This window comes from Wyeomyia smithii, chromosome 3 (genome assembly GCF_029784165.1).
Source record: "Wyeomyia smithii strain HCP4-BCI-WySm-NY-G18 chromosome 3, ASM2978416v1, whole genome shotgun sequence".
NCBI lineage: Eukaryota > Metazoa > Arthropoda > Insecta > Diptera > Culicidae > Wyeomyia > Wyeomyia smithii.
Window position 1 is genome coordinate 181,407,796 of NC_073696.1, and position 18,879 is coordinate 181,426,674.

Sequence of the window (18,879 nt, forward strand, 5' to 3'; positions counted from 1 at the left end):
GTTTTCTTTTCAGATCTACAAGTAGCGTAGGTGCCGGATTTCGCCCGCTACCTATCTCTTCGACCATAGAGCTGCTGAGTTCCTCCGATGTCCAGAGCCAAAATAGTAGTCAGCTGTCACGTAGTCCGAGTCATAATACGTCTGTGAAAAGTGATCAGAAGTAAGTAACAGTTCTAAAAATCAGCTATTGTTTACTAGTGCTAACTAAGCGTTATTGCAATAATAACGATGTTTAATTTTAATCAAAATTGGTTGTTTTGTTTCCGTTTGACAGTACTTTCAGTGAACCTAGATAAAAATGAATAAATGAATTTACTATAACATGAACGTTTTTACAACAGAAAAGCTGGCAGCCCTAAATTTAAACAAGACTTTATTGCACATCAGTCAGATTTGTGTACATTGTTTGCTTGTGTATATTTCACAAACGTATGCATTTGTCTTGTTGCGATCTAACGTGCCAAGGTCGACAAAATACTTTACATGTTTATTAGAAATGCGGTCTTGATCTGTACACAAACTACGGTTGTTGGATGATAGGTAATAAACACCAATGTTTCATTCTCGTACTAGCAAGAAACAACAAAAAATTCTGCCAGGTGTGCAGTATGTGCTCTTATTCTTATCATGGTGCCAATCGGGTCTCTTCACAAGTGGTACCATATAGAGCTTCCCGCAGTAAACAGAATTGCTGATAAGTAGGCTGTTTCAGATGGGTAATTTATTTCCAGATGTTCCCAGCTGCAATCGTTGGGGTGTGCTTCTTTTCAAATTCATCGGTCCAATCACAGATTAAGCTATTCTCTGGCTGTCTACGTTACGGGTGATGTACACTGGAGTGAGACCAGTTGATAAGCTCTATCTTATCAGTCAAGGGGAACTTCCTGGTCACATTTCGGGTGCCGTATAGTGCATTGTTGAACCTTTCATTTACAACTTTAGAGTAACGCTAGTAGTGACTGTCATTTGCGTTACTACTGTGATGGCATGTGGTTTATTGTTACCGGCTGTCCACATGAACGTTGCTCGCGAGTGTTTGCATCCTTCTCCTGTGAATTGGTGCAATGAAACAGCAAACAAGTGACGATTAATACAAAAGCGTACAAAGTATCATGTGATGAGTGCGTATATACTAGACAGAATGTTTATTTCGGAATAGAAGTGCTGAAGGGCAATGAAAATAAACACATGTGGGAAAACGTTCCTGGTTAATGTGATTAGAAGAATTCGGATGAGTTGATTGAAAAAATCAGCGGACAAACAAGATACAAGATGCGTGGTTCGGGGAACTGTTTAGAAGCTATAAATAACAATCCGAGAATCGCAGTATGGAAACTGTTTGTTAGTTTCAGTTTAGAGGTTAATGAATACATGTAGTGCAAAACATGTTTGGTTTGGAAATGTTCGGTGAAAGATAATGTTTGGACTGTTGAGCAAACACGAATTGATTCTACATTTGTAGAGTAGAATAACTCTATCGAATTATTTCATTATTGGCATTAACGAAACAACAGTTTCGAACACTTTTGCTCCATGCTTTTCAGTGGACTTTGGTCATGATCGATCAAATTCTTAGCTATGTACTAGTATTAAGATAAGAAATCATTTCTTATGATTTCTTTAAAATTAAATGCTAGAGAAGCCTTGGGCAAATATCTAATTGATTAACAAACTTTAACAGTATTTTTAGTCGATGTACGAATGCTAATTGTTAAAGAACCAGATATTTAGCTTTGGCATCCTAAAACCGTCAATCTGGAGCTTAACGAGCGGTGTATTCTTTCTAGTGATGGGAAACTTATCGATACTTATCGATAATATCGATAAATGCTGGTCATCGATATTATCGTTAATTTTTTGACGTTAACGATAATTATCGATATTATAAGGGTGAGCACAAGTCAGTGCGGCTGGTTACTGGAGGAGACCCAAAAGAAGGAGACCTCACCTACCCTACCCCAGGAGTTGCTTTTGCCGCTAGGTATTTGTTGGGTGCTGCTATTCGACAAGATTTAGCATTGTTGGGGGTGGTGTAACGGTTCGCCCCGGATGTCACTGAGTTTCTGAGAAATATAGGTAACTAAAAAGGTATTGATAGTTTTTAGTTTCCTAAGAACAGATGAATTCGACAACTTAGTACTGGAGAACTATGAAAAAATATCCAAACTTTTTGCACTATCTCATAAAAAGCAATGATACGAAATTGTAATAAAATGCATTTTCTTTGGCTCGCCAACTCTTATAATATGATGGACATGCATAGCGGCAGTCTATTGGTAATTGTTTAGTTTAACTTGGAACTGTTTAAGTTTAAAGTATCTGTTACCCAACAAACAATTTTTAGTTCCACTAAAAATCCAAATCAACGAAATTGTTGCGCCAAAAAAGTATCCTGATGTATACAGGAGGTAGACAAAATAATTGAGATAAATAGAATTCTCTCGGATTTTAAATGGCCAGAACTTTACGAAAAATGAATCAATTTTGATAACTGGTTTCATTTCACTGGAAAACAGTATTATATTAGTATTACTTGGGAACTTGGTGTGACCTACCTACACCGAAAATGTTTCGGATTTCAAGAGTGTTAGTCAAAGTGTACATTTTTGCAACGCATAGAGCGTTTTAGGCAACTAAATTGTCTATCTAAAATACTTCATTCAAAAAAATCTGAGATCACCGATATTTTCTAAAATCCTTTCTTGTTCTTAAAATTATATTTTTTTCAGAGTAGGATCTTAAACTCATTTTTTTATATTTTCGAAGGAAAGTTCAGATAATTTTTACTAAGATATATTGATTCATAAGAAAAAGGTTCAAATACAGTTAGGTTTTTTACGCGGGGGATACATGCCTCGTGAAAAAACCATGTTAATTCAAAAATCCGCTTGATAAACCGCTTTAATTCAAAAATTCGCGTAAAAACCACGTTAATTTGAAAATCTGCATAAATAACCTTTTAGAGAAAATCCGTGTGAAAATAATCTGATCTATTTAAATGTTAATCCAGATAAATTGCTCCATGACCTACACACCCACAATGTTCGATTGAATTCTGCTAGAGTGCTGCAAGCTCAAAGAAAATTAGTACCCAACAGGGAAAAAACCGCCAGAATCAACACCCATACTTGATAAATTCATACCTCGATGATTCCTTGGCGAATTTCCAATCTTTGGCTACCAATGAACCCGAAATAAATTCTTATTTATTGACAACATATAAACCTAAGTGAAACAGAATATCATAAAAAGTTCTACGCGTTGCAAAAATGTACACTTTGGCACACACTCCGGAAATCCGAAACATTTCCAGTGAACCTTGGTCACGTCCAGTTCTCAAGTAACACTAGGAAACTAGGACAGTTTTCCAGTAAAATGAAACCTGTTTTGTCAGAATTGATTCATTTTTCGTGTAGTTTTGGCCATTTAAAAATTGACAGAATTTTGCCTGCTTCAATTATTTCCCTTATTATACAACCTTCAAAATAAACTTCGGCTTGAAACTACTCCGTAGAAAGCACTCTCGGCGTAAAACCCGAAGACTTCCCAAAACAAACTGTTTAACTCGTCCGGTTGTTTGAATTTTCATTTGCAGTATCGTAAGATTTGTCATTCAAGGCCTTAACACAATGGATACGTTGCGGCTGCGTTTGCGGCAATTTGACAGTTAGCCCATACATTTACTGTCACATTGACGTCAACGCAACGCAACGTATCCATTCTGTTTGGGCCATCACTGTCTCTGTTTTTAACAAATTTATATAGCAAAATTGCATCTGTCGAATAACGTTTGCGGTAAAAAAAAAATCAATCATAGTAACCCATGAGTTAGAAAAAAAAATTGACAGCCCTATCAGTCAAACTCTAACTGTGATGGCGAAAAAAGTGAAGCTACTCGGTACCCCGCCGCGTCAAAAACGGACATCGTGCGGCACTTTGTGGACCCCGGGTATGTCGGTTTTGGCATCTACAACATCTTGACACTATTGGACAACGATCAGAGCATCGAAAGAAAGCCCGATTCCGGACGGCCAACGACCCTGAGCGACAAGAAGCTTCCAAGGATGCTGAAGAGGAAGACCGAGGGAAAAGTGGCTAAATCGCTGCGTGCACTTGGCAGAGAGATTGGTGCGTGCACTTGGCAGAGAGATTGGTGCGTGCTCTAAAACAGTGAAAAAGCATCTGGAGAACATGGACATACATGTAGGAAGCGGCAGTCCCGTCCACTGGTCTTGGAGCTGCAGGCAATGACGCAGCGACAGCGGTTGAAGATGGTCAAGTCAATTTTCCCGGCGAATCGCGACGCGGCAGTGGTATTGGACGACTAGACCTATCTCACCCTGGATGGCAACGACGGCTCTCCGTATTTTACCTCCCCCACGAAAGAAGTGAGCATCGAGGTAAGGTTTATTTCACAGACCAAGTTTCCCAAGAAGGTGCGGCTGTTGCTGTCAATCAGCGAGAAAGGGATGTCAAAATTGCTCTTCTTTCGCTCCGGGCTGGCCGTGAACGGGGAAATTTATAGTACGAACAGGGTTGCCACATTTAAATCTGCGTTTTCCCTTGAAAAAATCTGAACATCTGTATCTGGAACAAAAATATCTGTAAAAAAATCTGTGTTGTTTAAACACAAAGAACTTTGTATTTTTTGAGTTTTTATGGTACATAAACGAAATTTTTAGCTTAAAACGTGTGAGGAGTTGAAAATATGTTCAATTTGCTCAATATTTAATGAAATAAAATTTGGATTGTTTTTTAAAATTAATGTCAATTTCGAAAAATCTGTAAATCTGTACTTTTCGACGAAAATCTGTATATCTGTATATACAGATTCTGTACCGTTACTTCGGCCAAAAATCTGTAAAATACAGATTAATCTGTACATGTGGCATCCCTGAGTACGAAGTGCCTGACAGAAGTTGCGTCGTTCATCAAGAAATACCATAAGCGCGAAGACACGGTGTTCTGGCCAGATTTGACGTCGGCCAACTATTCGTAGCGATCGTTGGAGAAGATGGAGCGGCTGAATATTGATGTGGTACCGAAGTCGGCAAATCCGCTCAATGTCCCCCAGCTGCTTCCCATCGAGAATTTCTGGGCAAGTTTGAAGCGCCAGATCTATTCCAACAATTTTGTCTCGAAAACGGAGGAGGAATTAAAAAAAACGAAGAAAGAGCTTAAAAACATGGCTACACGCATGTTTTCGTCCGCCATGGCGAATGTTCCGGTTAACTGTCGAAAGGCTGCACGCAAGGACGTAATATTTTTTGTGAGGAAGCTAACATGACAACCTTCCATGGGAAATTTATCCAACTCAACTATCTATCATAGTTTTTTTTTCATCGCCATCTGAAATAGTTTTTTTTCATCATCTCAAAAAAAAAATTTTTCACCGCAAACGTTAGCTGTCAAATTATCGATACTTATCGATAATATCGATAAAGTCCCGGAATTATCGATTGTTATCGATGTCCGTTCTGGGCGATATTTCCCATCACTAATTCTTTCACTATAGATTTCCAGATGTTCTGAGAAATTTCGTGGATACTAAATCGTTTGCTGATGTAATTCCGCTTCCTGCACAGAACAGTTACATAACTGCTCTGGTTGTATTATTCTGTACATTGCAGCCAGAGCCAAAAAGATTAGAGAATCATAATGCAATCCATAGCAAAACAGCAAAACATATTTTAGTTTGGTGGAACTACTACGTCACTTTAAGAAGGTTAACCGAAGGTTCGTCCACTTTTTGCTCATGCGTGATGCTTCCGCTCCGTAACTAGCACTCGGTGCTGATAGTAATCGTAATAATATAACAACTGCACTGTCCCGATGAGTTCTTCCTGTACAATACTGTATAGATTCCACACCGTGTTGCAGTGGTGGTTGACTTGTGTAATGTAATCACATAATAGTTAACTCAATAGGTCACAACAATATGGCTTCATGAAGCATTCTACTTGCTTCACACATTGCCATGTAATCTTCTACAGGTCAGAGTTCTGAATCTAGTATCAATTCTTCGAAAGTTCATGTTGTTAAGCTAGTGATTTATTGAGAAATGATTTATTTCCTTGTCGAAGACTATTGGCACACTTTTTTCGAATTTTGACAAGTTTTAGTACCAATAATCGATATCTATATTCGTGTGACAGAAATGTTATAATACGTTATCTTAATTTCGACAAAACATTTTGGTCGGAAATGTTAGTTCTCATGTGCTCGTATCTCGAAAAGTATACTGAGAAGAGTGAAATACTGGTGAACATGGTGGCCGCGGGATTGCGACTGATATTATTTTTGTCAGACGTGTTAGTGACCCATTGTAATACTCTGTACTTGACAGCAACGTTATATTGTCCGGAATATGAGGCATTATGAATTGGTTCGAGATAGCGACTGCTATCCTGATGCATGATATGAAACTGTCAAGGATAACATGAGTCATTTCAATCAGATTTGGCAACTGTCTTTGTGCATTTGTTAAACTTGCTAAACTGAACCATAGGCTGTCTTGCAAGCTCGCCTGCTACAGACACAGGTCTGTTCGAAATAACCCCTCAATTAATTAGTTCAACCAACTTCAAACGCTTTTCGAAGCTGTCACAGGCGGCTCGCATGTATTCCGTGGGTATTTGCTCGGCGTGCGACCAGACTGAACCGATTTCATCCTAGATTTCTGGATAACCACATTGAGCTGTTCCAAGTTGGAGATTTTATAATCAGCATGCTTCGACATCATGTAAGACTAGACAAAAAAGTCCATTGGGTGTGAGGAGCTTAGCGGTTATTCATTTTTATCCAGTAGGGTAAATTAACCTACAGTGGACCACTTTTCTATAGTGGACCACCTGCCAGATTAGCTCAATTTCGAGAGATTTTCAGAAAACATTCATCGGGAAACATCTTATCCAGCCAATCCGCATCACAGACAGTTAAAAATTCCGATTTATGTTAAAAGATATCGAGTTAATCTTACGGGTTGTCCACTATATTAACCTATAGTGGACCACCCGTAAGATTAAGTCGAAAGTAAAGGGGTCCACTATTGATTAATTTACTCTCAATCTGTCAAATCCCTACACCAGCCTTGAACCCAGTGCGCAGTATTCGCTGGTGCACCGCCTTGCTAGAACACATAGTGATCATCTCCGAAGACTTCTCGAAGACTCGGAGCAACAGTTTTCTCCAAAACTGCTGTTTTTTTAGTAAACAGCGTTAACTTTGAAACCCGTTGCACTCCCCACAACTTTAACAATTTGCGGTGTCCTAGGGTCCTCCAAAGACGACCCAACCAACAGTTTGGCTGAATAAAACAGCTAATAACTTCAAAATAGCTGAATAAAATCTGCATACAGGTGAAACGGATTGCTACAACGCTCAGGTTGATTTATCAGCTGAACAAGCAAAAAAAAAAATGGTTTAAAAAAACTTGTGAAATAGTCCGCGCCATTTGATTGTTGGCTGGTTAAGCGCTATTTCAACTTAAAAAATAGCTATTAGACAATATCAACTGAACGCTGAACAAACTGGTTAAATAAACGCTTCTTGATACTTCTCAAGAAACATTTCTTGACTAAATAAGTGCTAAATCTAATTCAGCTGACGTCTAAACATAGGTGGAATAATGTATTTCTAAGTGTTTAATCAGCCTTTAATCAATCATTTTGGAGAACTAAATCAGCTACTAGTTACATTCGGCTTCCTATATAGCTGAACAAGGGCTTAAAAAGAAATAGCTCAGCCATTTGAACAACTGTTATACATGCTGATCGATTCTGTGGAAATAATTATTCATTCTTTGTACAACTTGTGAAACAGCCAACAGTAGCTGGCTTATATTCTAAATATGACAATTCCATGGCTAAAATTGTACATTCTGTCTTTCTGAAAAAGTACTTTTTCAGCTTTAATACAGCTACGATAAATATAATTCAAAATATATATTCGTCTTAATTGGACTATCTTTTTCTATTGTTTAGGCGATTAGAACACATCTAAATCTTTTGATTTGTTGCACTTTTGTTTGTATTTTTCATCGTTTATTCTTATAATAGTGTTAGTGAAAAAAAAATACATTTTTAGTATTCAATTACTTTATTGCCAGTCTCGAATCTCGAACTCATGCTCATGAGGTTGCTGGTAGAACGAGTTGCCGATTCGTCTATCTTGACATACATGCATACGTATCGATTTAACCGGTATTTCTTTTTCCAGTTTAATTCATAAACAATTTTACATTGGCTGTATATAAACTGAGTTGTAACTGAACAAGCGCTTCAGCATTTTGTACAAATGCTAAAGCGCTTGTTCAGCTGCATTTGTACAAAATGCTGAAACGCTTGTTCAGCTACATTTGAACAAAATGCTGAAGCGCTTGGTCAGCTACAATTCAGTTTATATACAGCCAATGTGAAATTGTTTATGAAATAAACTCGAAATAGATGTCCGGGTTAAATCGATACGATACTGGCAGTAAAGTAATTGGGTACTAAAAAGATAATTTTCACTAACAATAATATTAAAATAAAGGATGAAAACACACACAAAAGTGCAAAAAATCAAAAAAATTATATGTGTTCGAATTGCCTAAACAAAAAAAAATTGTTGTAGCTACTGTTGGCTGTAAAAGAGTTTTTCTACAAGCTGTACAAAGAATGAATTATCGTTTCTACAGAATCGATCAGCATGTTTGAATGGCTGAGCTATTTCTTATTAAGCCCTTGTTCGGTTATTTAGGAAGCCAAATGTAACAAGTAGCTGATTTAGTTCTCCAAAACCGACTGATTAAAAGCTGATTAAACACTTAGAAATATATTATTCGACCTATGTTCAGCCATCAGCTGAATAAGATTAGTTATAAAAACGTTTATTTATCCAAAAAATGTTTCTTGGGGATGTCCCCTTGTACCTTTTAAAGCTGTTATTAACGACATCTCGCATAGCTCCACACGTTTTCAGGCATTTGAATGTTGTGCAAGGGCCAAAAACTGCTTTACTACGTCTTCCCAAAATTGTTCATCGGGCATCAAAAACATAATACAACTTACATTCCACTGTTAGTTCGTCTTCGGTTCACATTCTCAAATTAAGCCGCATTACAGTTTTGGTTTTTTTCATCACGTTTAATCCTGCTTTTCGTTGTTAGCTCTAGGATCCGCCGTTCAGCAGTAAATGTCTTCTTTCTGCCGTTAAAAATAGCAGCAATTGGTGTAGTGCGGTGGTGCTACATTCCGATTCGGAGCTTTACCTTCTGTTTGTTATACACAAACTTCGCAGCCAACTGTTTAGTGTACAGGACAATTGCGGGGCTAGCGCTACGATCCTACTGACACTAACAGTCTCTCCCGAGCCGAGACTCGAACCTACGACGACTGGCGTGTTAGGTCAGCATCGTACCTCTAGACCATCTGGGAGAAATTATTAGAAAATTAGATTCAATTATACCAAACATATTCGATACCGCGTACAAATAATCTTCCAAATCGCGTAAAAATAATCCGCATAATTGTAAAAAATCGCGTTTTCAAAAACGCATAAAAATTAACCTCGTTGAAAAGACCTCAGTGTAATTTAGTAGTTAATTGGTATGCAAACCAAAATAAAAACACAACGGCTCAGTGATAAATATTCCCGTAGCAACATATGGCAAGTTTATTCACTTCTTTTATTGAGTTTATCTGTTTTTCTACTACTACTAAGTGAAGAACAAATGCAGTCCCAGACATTCTTGAAGTGCACCTAAAAGATTTTAGGGTTTCAAGTGCCTCTCCTCGATCCAAGATAATGTGAATGTTGACATGTAATTTATTTTAAAGCTTGCTTCATTTAGACTCTGGAAGTATTGGCAATTGGAGAATAACGACCCTAGTGGTTGAATTTGAAATGTTTTGACAGCTATTTGTTTAGAAAATATTCGTCTTTTAGTGCTGAAAAGAAGACCTTTGAATTTTTTTTCATCTGTCCGTCCGTCGGTCTGGCCCTGTGATTAGGTATCCCTAAAGGACAGCGTTTTTTTACTGTCTTCTCAGAATACTTTTTCTTTTGCTGTTTGCTCGTGATACCTTTCGTGTATGGGGAACTAGACGGCAACGTTATAGTCGCAAACAAATTTTTGTCAGCTGTCTTTATTTTGCCGATACCACTACTGCCATAGAGGAACGCTGTCGAATGTCATCAAAAAACTGTCATCGCTTGGTACCTTTTTTACCCCTGACGGTGACTTATTGACTAACGGACCGGTGCCAACGCCTTAATTTGCTCGTGTGATAGCTGATGCTTTTGGCACAGAAAATTTGGCTGCAGCTAGAATTCAACCTGATTGGTTATTTGGGCATCAATCATAGTTCCTTTTCCATAGTTGTTCAGAGGTCATTATCGATTGCAACAACTATTCGATGTTTTTTTTTTTAATTTTTGCAATAGAATATAATTTTAACTCTTCGAACACTGCGTTCTCTCTTTGCTAATTCTGAGCAAGAGGATTTATTCACTATGTATAAAACATCATAGTTCGATCTCGTCTCCATCCAGTGACTTGGTCAGCATGCACGACCATACATGAAAGTCCAGAGGATTGAGCTCCGGGGAGCTGGGAGAATACAAAGTCTTATCGAGAAAACCAGTCAAGTTCTCCCGATACCACGCTTCGACGATATTCGACGTGTGGTCCGTCATTTTAAATGACGTAATGATCCTTCTCGTAGAAGTAACGAAGTGCTGGGTCCACAACCTTCTCCAGAACCTCGATATTATAGTACGCGGTGTTGATTTCGGTATCTCGATAAACACCAGTGGAAGTTTCCCACGCTTGGATACCAACGCGGTGCTTTAAAACTTCGGGATGTTTATGTGGAACGGAAAAATGCTGACAAACGTGAGCGCCCACAGCCGACCATTTTGGACATTGTGCGGTTGTTGCAAAACAGAGTTTCTCATCATAAACCACGAACTTCTGATCTGTGTGTCGCGAAAGTATCAGTTTGGCTTTGTCCAGCCTCCTCTTCGTTGTAGCCTCAGTTACCCTGTGAACCCTGTGTTTCTTGTACGGCTTGTATCCCAAATTCTTCGTCCTGATGGTGTGGGCAGTTCCGATCAACCATGTCAGTAGCGGTCTCCCGATTCGAGCTGATCTTTTTTCGACAAACCCGTTCGCTCACCACCTGCTGGCGTCCTCGCCGAAAACGGCCGCCTGAATCTCGCGCGGTCTTTGGCCGAGTCCGTCTTCCGGTAGCGATAGTATGGATGAAATTTCTAAATAACTTTACTACAACTTCGCGGCACTACTTCATCGAGCGCGTTAAAACAATATCGCACGCTTAGCCTTGGGGCTAATAGCGGTCTCGATCAACTAGATTAGTTGAGAGAATTCGTTATCGATATTGTTTTTGGCACATTTTTGCATGTTTAGGATAAGTACAACGATACACCGTGCTCCAGTGCTGAGTCGAGAAAATTTTCAGCTCGAAAAGATCCTCGACTCGATCGGGAATCGAACCCGATATCACAACCGTGTGGGAGAGCTAGCCGACAGACATCGCTAACCACAGAACCACGGGGAACACGATCGAGCGCGTTAAACAAACAACAAATGACAGCAAACAACCGGCACCGTGCTCGTCGGTTGGCCTATACAGAACTAACTGACACCTTCTCTGTATCGTTCCAATTTAAGTATATGTCCAGCCGAAGCTAGGACTGTAGAGCTTCGGAGTCGCGGGGTTACAGAGTCCGCTTGTATGGGAATGTATGGGTTTATTGTCAGGCTCTTCCACACAAAACTTCCTCCAGACTTATTAACTGGTCTAAAGCTTCGATAATATCATAGACTATAGCACATTATACACCAAAGACAAAAGCATTATAACACGGAGCTGGTTACTTCTCAATAAGTAATACTGCAAAAAAAAAAAGGGAAAACAAAAAAATATGCGAACAATAAATACGTCCGGACAATGCCACAAAAGGTCAAACAACTGCTGGTCGCAGTGGAGTCCACAAAAAGAGAAGACTGACACCAATACCAAAACACGGAATGCGCATGGTGCGCACCTACACAGCGATCAAAAGTTGTATTCGAACTTATTGAATACCCTGTAGTATTTGGGACTATACAGTAGTAAAAAGTAGAAAGTTTATAGTTCCTGCTTCACTGCACTAATCTGCGCATTTAATATCATAATAATACAGATCTTAACCAAATCAACAAACATTTAATTGGGTAAATACAACCCATAAATTTAAAATAAATTCAATGCGATTGAATTTTAGTCGCAGCGTTTTTTTTCTGGAACCTAAACCTAAGCCTCATATTCTTGTAAGTGCGCAGCTTGGCAATTTCGTTTAGTCATTCTCCCGTATTTGCTTATCGAATGGCATGGTGGTTTAGATTCTGGATTATACAATGTTTACGGAGTAGTGATGAGTGAGCAGTATTTGGCTTCAATGATAGATATCACTGAAATACATTTTATTCGCACTGCCTGAATGGGTAATTACTGGTCTAGTGGCGATACTGAATCTTCGAGCAACGTTTACGTGAAGTGAAAACCGACAGTAAATCTGCTGTAAAGCTTTTTACAAATGTGTAAAGTGTAATGTAAAGAATAGATATATTGAAAAATGTTCGTGCATCAACAATAATGATTTGATGGTACAATTCAGTCCTTTTTGTTTGAATTGTAACTTTCAACAAAAAATCTAATGAAACTGGTCTAGCTCAGAAATTAAGAAAAAAAGTGTTACTTTTATGGAATTTGTTGCATACAAGTATCGATTATCGATACTTCAATTTTACCTAAAATATATAGGAACCAAATTATAGTGCTGTTCGGATTCGAGCAACTGTGTCAAAAGAGATTTTAATAAATGCGAACGACGTGAAGTTGAGCGTCAGTTCTTTTCCAGCATCCAAACAGTTAAGTTGGTTTATTTGTATCTAAAAAGCAACTAAAAGAAACCCCCACGGAAGGTATTAAGTGGCTGAACCACATAATATATTATAAGATAGAATCTTCAAACTTTGGTCGTTCTAAATTACTTCTCTGGAATTGAAAACCAGACGTTTATCGGGTTTTCCGGATTGATATTAATAGTTAAAGAAGGATAATAAAGAATTGAATACTGATTTTATTATTGAATCTACCAACAGATAAGAAATCATAAGTCACGATAGTTTTGTGTATGTTCAAGTTATTATGAAATATATACCCACAATTGTGTGTTGATTGGATTCCTGCTCTTAGTGCCTGATTTATAGACATTACAGTTAAAGTTTTATGTGAAGAAAAAAAAAAAATTACAGTTAAAGTTTAAAAAACAAACAAAAAAGTGCTCCTAAAATTCTACAATGCCAATGACACCAGCTTTTTCTACGCCGAATATGGCGGCGTTGAATTCCAGTGATGAAGATGGTGTAGTATTCCGGCGGAAGGATTCCGTTTTTTACTATGGGTGAGTTGATTAGTCTGAACTCTTCAAATCTATCACTCTGGTGTTGTTTGGTTGGAATCGAACAACACAAAAGTGATAAATTTTGCGCTTAAACATTTGATTAGCTCAATTGAACTGACGGAAAACAATAAATAGTGTGACACTTGCACAGTGTAAGGGGAACTTCTAGGATTATCAATTGATTACTGGTTTTTGTTGAAAGCTGCGGTTTGATGAGAGATAGATGTTAAGCTAATTTCACTGTCATGTTTTTGCTATATAATGGGTCAACGATGCGAGCGTTTTAGTTTACCTCATTCATTATCGTTGAAGACGTTAATAAAATACTCAAATTGACAGATAAATTTTATCGCTACTTTCGATTAGTGTACGAACCTTGAACGACCCAACTGCTATAGATCATGGAAAAGCTTTTGTTTACAAATTATAATTTTGTTTTTAATTTTAAGCGAGTTTAGAGTTTACAAATCTAATTTTCTTTCAACAGCTCGAGCCTTAGCAAGGTATGAAAAGAATTAATAAATGGAAAACGAGCTAAGCCAAAATACACGTAACAACAAACACAATATATTGATTTTTTCGATATTTTCAAGTGACATACTAAAACAATCGAAGATAAAGTGTTAATTAAACCAGTCGCATCAATAATAAAAAAATTAAACATCGTAAATTATAAAAATAGTAAAATTTTTGAATTAGAGTCATGCTCTTTTCTTGGATAATCATTTTTTGTGTTCTTTTAAATTGCATAAGTCCCATTTCACACGAAAACAAAAAATATCTAGCAAGAGAGGTAAATAAAATGACAAAAAATAGGATAAGTTGAAAAATTCTCAATAAATAAATCAAATGAACCCCGTTCCCGTTAGGCGAAAGTAAACAGTAGAAATTAAATCAGTTATGTCTCTGGCAACAGTTTTTAGTGTCTTTGTACTCTTTAACTTATGTCGCTGTATTTCGCATTGTCACACGTTTTTCATTTCGATAATCGATTTAGAATCAATTACATTTTATAGCCTTACCGGCACTATCGTTAGCACATGTCGAACGAAAAACGTGTCCGTAATTGCCATCGGTGTGGGAAAATGATATAACCAGAAACTAGCGTATCATTGCAAATTCACTTGACCTTGTCGACACTGCAGTTGTGTCTATCAATGTAATATTTATGGCTATGCAGTTACTATTGAGTCATCTGCTCGATTCTCATACTTTTACCATTGACCATTGTCGTTTCAGATCTCTGAAATCTCTAACGTCTTCTCCACTGTCGGTACCACCAAACATAAGAAGCTCCAGTCCCTATCCACTAAAAGTAGCGGCCAGAAATGAGGGGTACGAAAAGCCCGAGAAGCCAGAGAAAGAGAAGAAGAAAAAGGAGTTCAACAGTTCCCGGCAGAAGAAGTTTTCCCGGCACTTCACACAAGTGGAGGATGAAAAAGTGTTGAACTGTAAGTAGAATCTAGTTATTGTTCAGTTTGGGAATTTTCTCATCTTACTATCCTTTTGTGGGTAATAGTCACAGCACAGACTAACAGACATAACACTTGGAACAAGTTTTTAATACAATCATCGTTCGGATGATACCAGTACTTTACGTTAGTTACACTAGCACCATCTGCTGCCGAATTCGCGCTGCTTCTTGTATTTCAAAATAAGCGCTAGCGTACGCGCATATGTCAATTTGGGAAACACAAAATATGTATGAGATTGCATGGCAGCGCCACAGACGGTGTCTGAGGCGCTGTCAGGTAATCTGATATTTGATTGGAAATTTGGAATGATCGTTTTTTTGTGACGAAGGAGCTAGCTTCTAATGTTACGTCTGTTAGTCTGTGGCCACAGTAATGGCGCTGTGAACATTGTTTTCCGACAACATTGTGCTGGCTAATGGAAAATTAACTTTTAGCTTAACATTCTTTGATTTTGGTTATCTTTTAGAAAATAAATTGTTGTCGATAAACTTTGATACTTTGCTAGTACGCTCAAAAGTTAGAATTTTTTTTGAAGTAGAAAGTGTACATTTTATAAATACGAAAATGATAATCCAATATTTACTTGTATACCAGTTCGGAAGCTATCCTAAGGATATGAATGATGATTATAAAAACCTGTGACTTTGACACTTTGGAGTCAATTCCAGTAGGCCGAAAATTTTCGTGGTCAGAAATATGTCTAACTAGCTGACCCGGCAAACTTCGTCTCGCCCATTTTTGTGTTTAATTTAATAATTTTAAACATTCCAAATTCATTAATTCCTTTCGATTTGTTTTTAGTCTCAAAATGCACGACGAATCGGCCATAGGATATGATCAAAGTCAAAGGGCAAATCGTTTGAAAAAAAGCAAAGCAAAGCCTTGGTGCTACATTCCGACGCGGAACTGGACCTTCTGTTTATTCATACACAGACTTCGCAGCCGACTGTTTAGTGTACAGGACAATTGCGGGGCTAGCGCTACGATCCTACTGACACTAACAGTCCCTCCCGAGCCGAGACTCGAACCTACGACGACTGGCTTGTTAGGCCAGCATCGTACCTCGAGACCATCTGGGAGACAAATCGTTTGAAATGAATGGTTTAATCGAATGACAACATCCTCGACTTTTGGCTTCTGTACATCGACTCTATTCTGAAAATATTCATATTGAGTGGTATTCGATCATTTTCAGCTGTTTTTCTGGCATCAATCTGATTCCGCAAATAGCCTTATTGGGTGGTGTTCAGTAATTTTGTTGTTTTCCAGAAACTAAAAGTGGTCATCTATGAATTCTAAATAGTATCCAGGGTCAACGCTTGGCTTCTATGCATCATCTCGATTACGGAAATATTTATATTAAGCAATATTCGGTCTTTTTCGGTAGTTTTTTCGAATCCGGAGGTCGCTATATTGGATGTCAAAATGGCATTTGGAGACAAATTCTGGCCCCTGAGCTTCATTCTGGTTTAAGAAACACCCATATTGGGTGTTATTTGGTCTTTTTCGGCTGTTTTACAGAAACCAAAAGTCGCCATCTTACAATTCATAATGGTGTATGTGGTAAATTTTTAGCTTCTGATTCCGGAGATACTCATAGTGGGTAATATTTGGTCATTTTCGGCTGTTTTCCAGAAATCGGAAGTCGCCATCTTGGATTTCAAAATGGCATTTGAAGAAAATTTCTGGCCTCTGAACGTCATACTGGTTAAAGAAACACTCATATTGGGCGGTTTTTGGTCATTTTCGGCTGTTTTTCAGACATCGGAAGTCGCCATCTTAAAATTCTAAATGGTGTATGTGATCGACTTCTAGTTTCTGTGCATCATTCTGGTTCCGGAGGTACTCATATTTGATGGAAATCAGCCATTTTCGGCTGTTTTCCAAAAACCGGAAGTTGCCATCTTACAATTCAAAATATTGTCTGAGGTCGACTTGTGGCTTCAGAGCACCATTGAGATTCCGGAAATACCCATATTAGAAACCGGAAGTTTCCATCTTAAATTTATAAATGGCGTATGGAGTCAAGTTTTGACTCCTGTGCATCGACCCGATCATTGTAGGCCGTTTTCAGGAAAACCTGGTTGAAATATCTGTTAAGCTTGTATGGGAGACCTGCCTCTCCTTCCAAAGTACGGAGGAGTATCAAAGCACAATAGAAATTTATGTTTGATTTGTATAAAAGCCCTCCCATCCAGAAGTGGAAGAGATGTTGAACCACCTTTAATATATTTTTTGCCCCCAAAAACCTCCACATGCTAAATTTGGTTTCATTTACTCTAATCGCAAAAAAAGTTCTGGAGTTGTGAAAAAATTTGAGTTTCATTTGTAAGAAACCCTATCCTTCCAGAAGAAGAAGGGGTGTCAATTTATTATGGACATATTTGTTACACATCCCTGTCACAAACGTCATCCCCATACATTTCGCTTGAAGCTGTTTTTCTTTGGCTCTCTGGCTCGATTATACGTCAAAAGGCTGTCAGTGCTTGCGAAACAGCCGATTAAGCACCGTCCATGCGAGATCAACTGTTGCTGCAAATGGTGTGAAGAAATGCAGAAAGCGAAAAACGATTGTTTTGTCTTGAACGTTTTATGGATTTTGTGCAGGATATAAATAGTCACGTTCAAACATGTTTCAACACGTTCCGGATAGCCCTACATTCAATGTAGATAGAAGCACTCAAAAAATTCGCACAGTAACACATGCGGCACAATGAACGGAGCTTATGACCATATTTCCAACAGTAGCGCCATCATCATCGGCGGCGGCTTCAGGAAACTGTTGCCATGACATCGGTCTGATTTGTTACCCCTTAATATATTCACCTGCCAAAGTTGTGCGAAATCTGTGTTCCATTTGTATGGGACCCCTCCCTTCCAGAAAAGGGAAGGGTCTCGAAGTATCTTAGTCACCTTTCTCGGCCCCCAAAAGCCTTATTATACAAAATTTCACGTCGATCGGTTCGGTTTCCAAGCCTATATGGATCAGACAGACAGACAAAGCTGCATTTTTATATGTTTAGATAGTTGAACCGATCACCGTGACGGTAGCCACCAGTCGAGCGTGCTTCTATTTGTATTTATTTTTCGGTGGTAGCTTTTAAAAGATGATTTCAAAATATCTGTCGAGAGTCACCTATTTTAAATTGCTGTCATATTATTGTTGTTCATTGCGCCTTCTGCGATCTCATTTCTTCGTTGTCTGGAAATTCTATTTTCGTGAATTCCACCATTTTCCTGTAAATTTTCCTAGTTTTCTCGCCGTATCAATTTGCCTTGGATATAGACGAACACAACAAAACAAAGCCAGCTCGAATCAGACACTCCGTCGTAATGTTATGGGCGGTCGCACATATATTAACTTTATTTTATATATAAGAAGATATTTCAATGATTCAATGTACGAAATTCACCTTGAAACGACAAAGTTTAGGGCCTTTCAAGTGATTAGCATCGGATGATAACCGGAATACTTCCAATTTTGTGCTATTATCTGTTCCCCAAAAACACAAAAATTAAAGTTTTGCATTAGCAACAACTTTATTACCATAAAAGTGCGTATTACTTTTACTTACTTTTTTATGCTTGTTTGTAATCTAAGATTTTTTATAAATAGTCCTGCAGTTCCAGGTGTCACAAAAAGTTGGTTTTTGTATTCCTTAAGCATTCAGTAGGTATATGATTAGAAGTACTCGGCGTTGATCAGAGTTTAATTTACCTAGTATAATACTAATAATCAATTAATCTCTAAATGTTGATAGACAACTTGTTCGATCAATTAACTCATGTGGATAAAATTATTCTTTACAGATTTCTCTTGTGCGTTAGTTAGCGACATTTTGCTACAAGGGCATCTCTATATTACGCAGAATTATTTCGCATTCTACTCTAATGTATTCGGTTACGTAACAAAGGTGCGCTTCACTATTTATTCACTTTCCCACACTCTCTA

General features: G+C 38.0%; 1 protein-coding gene across 3 annotated transcripts in view; it reads left to right on the plus strand.

The window, feature by feature from the left end:
* The window catches only part of LOC129731523 (GRAM domain-containing protein 2B-like), a 55,540-nt gene that overhangs the window by 34,051 nt on the left and 2,610 nt on the right, over positions 1-18,879 (plus strand). For all 3 annotated transcript variants that reach the window (XM_055691602.1, XM_055691603.1, XM_055691601.1), the window contains 3 exons: positions 14-160; positions 14,692-14,903; positions 18,738-18,841. In XM_055691602.1, the coding sequence (XP_055547577.1) occupies positions 14-160; positions 14,692-14,903; positions 18,738-18,841 (463 nt within the window). The remainder of the gene's footprint in view (positions 1-13; positions 161-14,691; positions 14,904-18,737; positions 18,842-18,879) is intronic.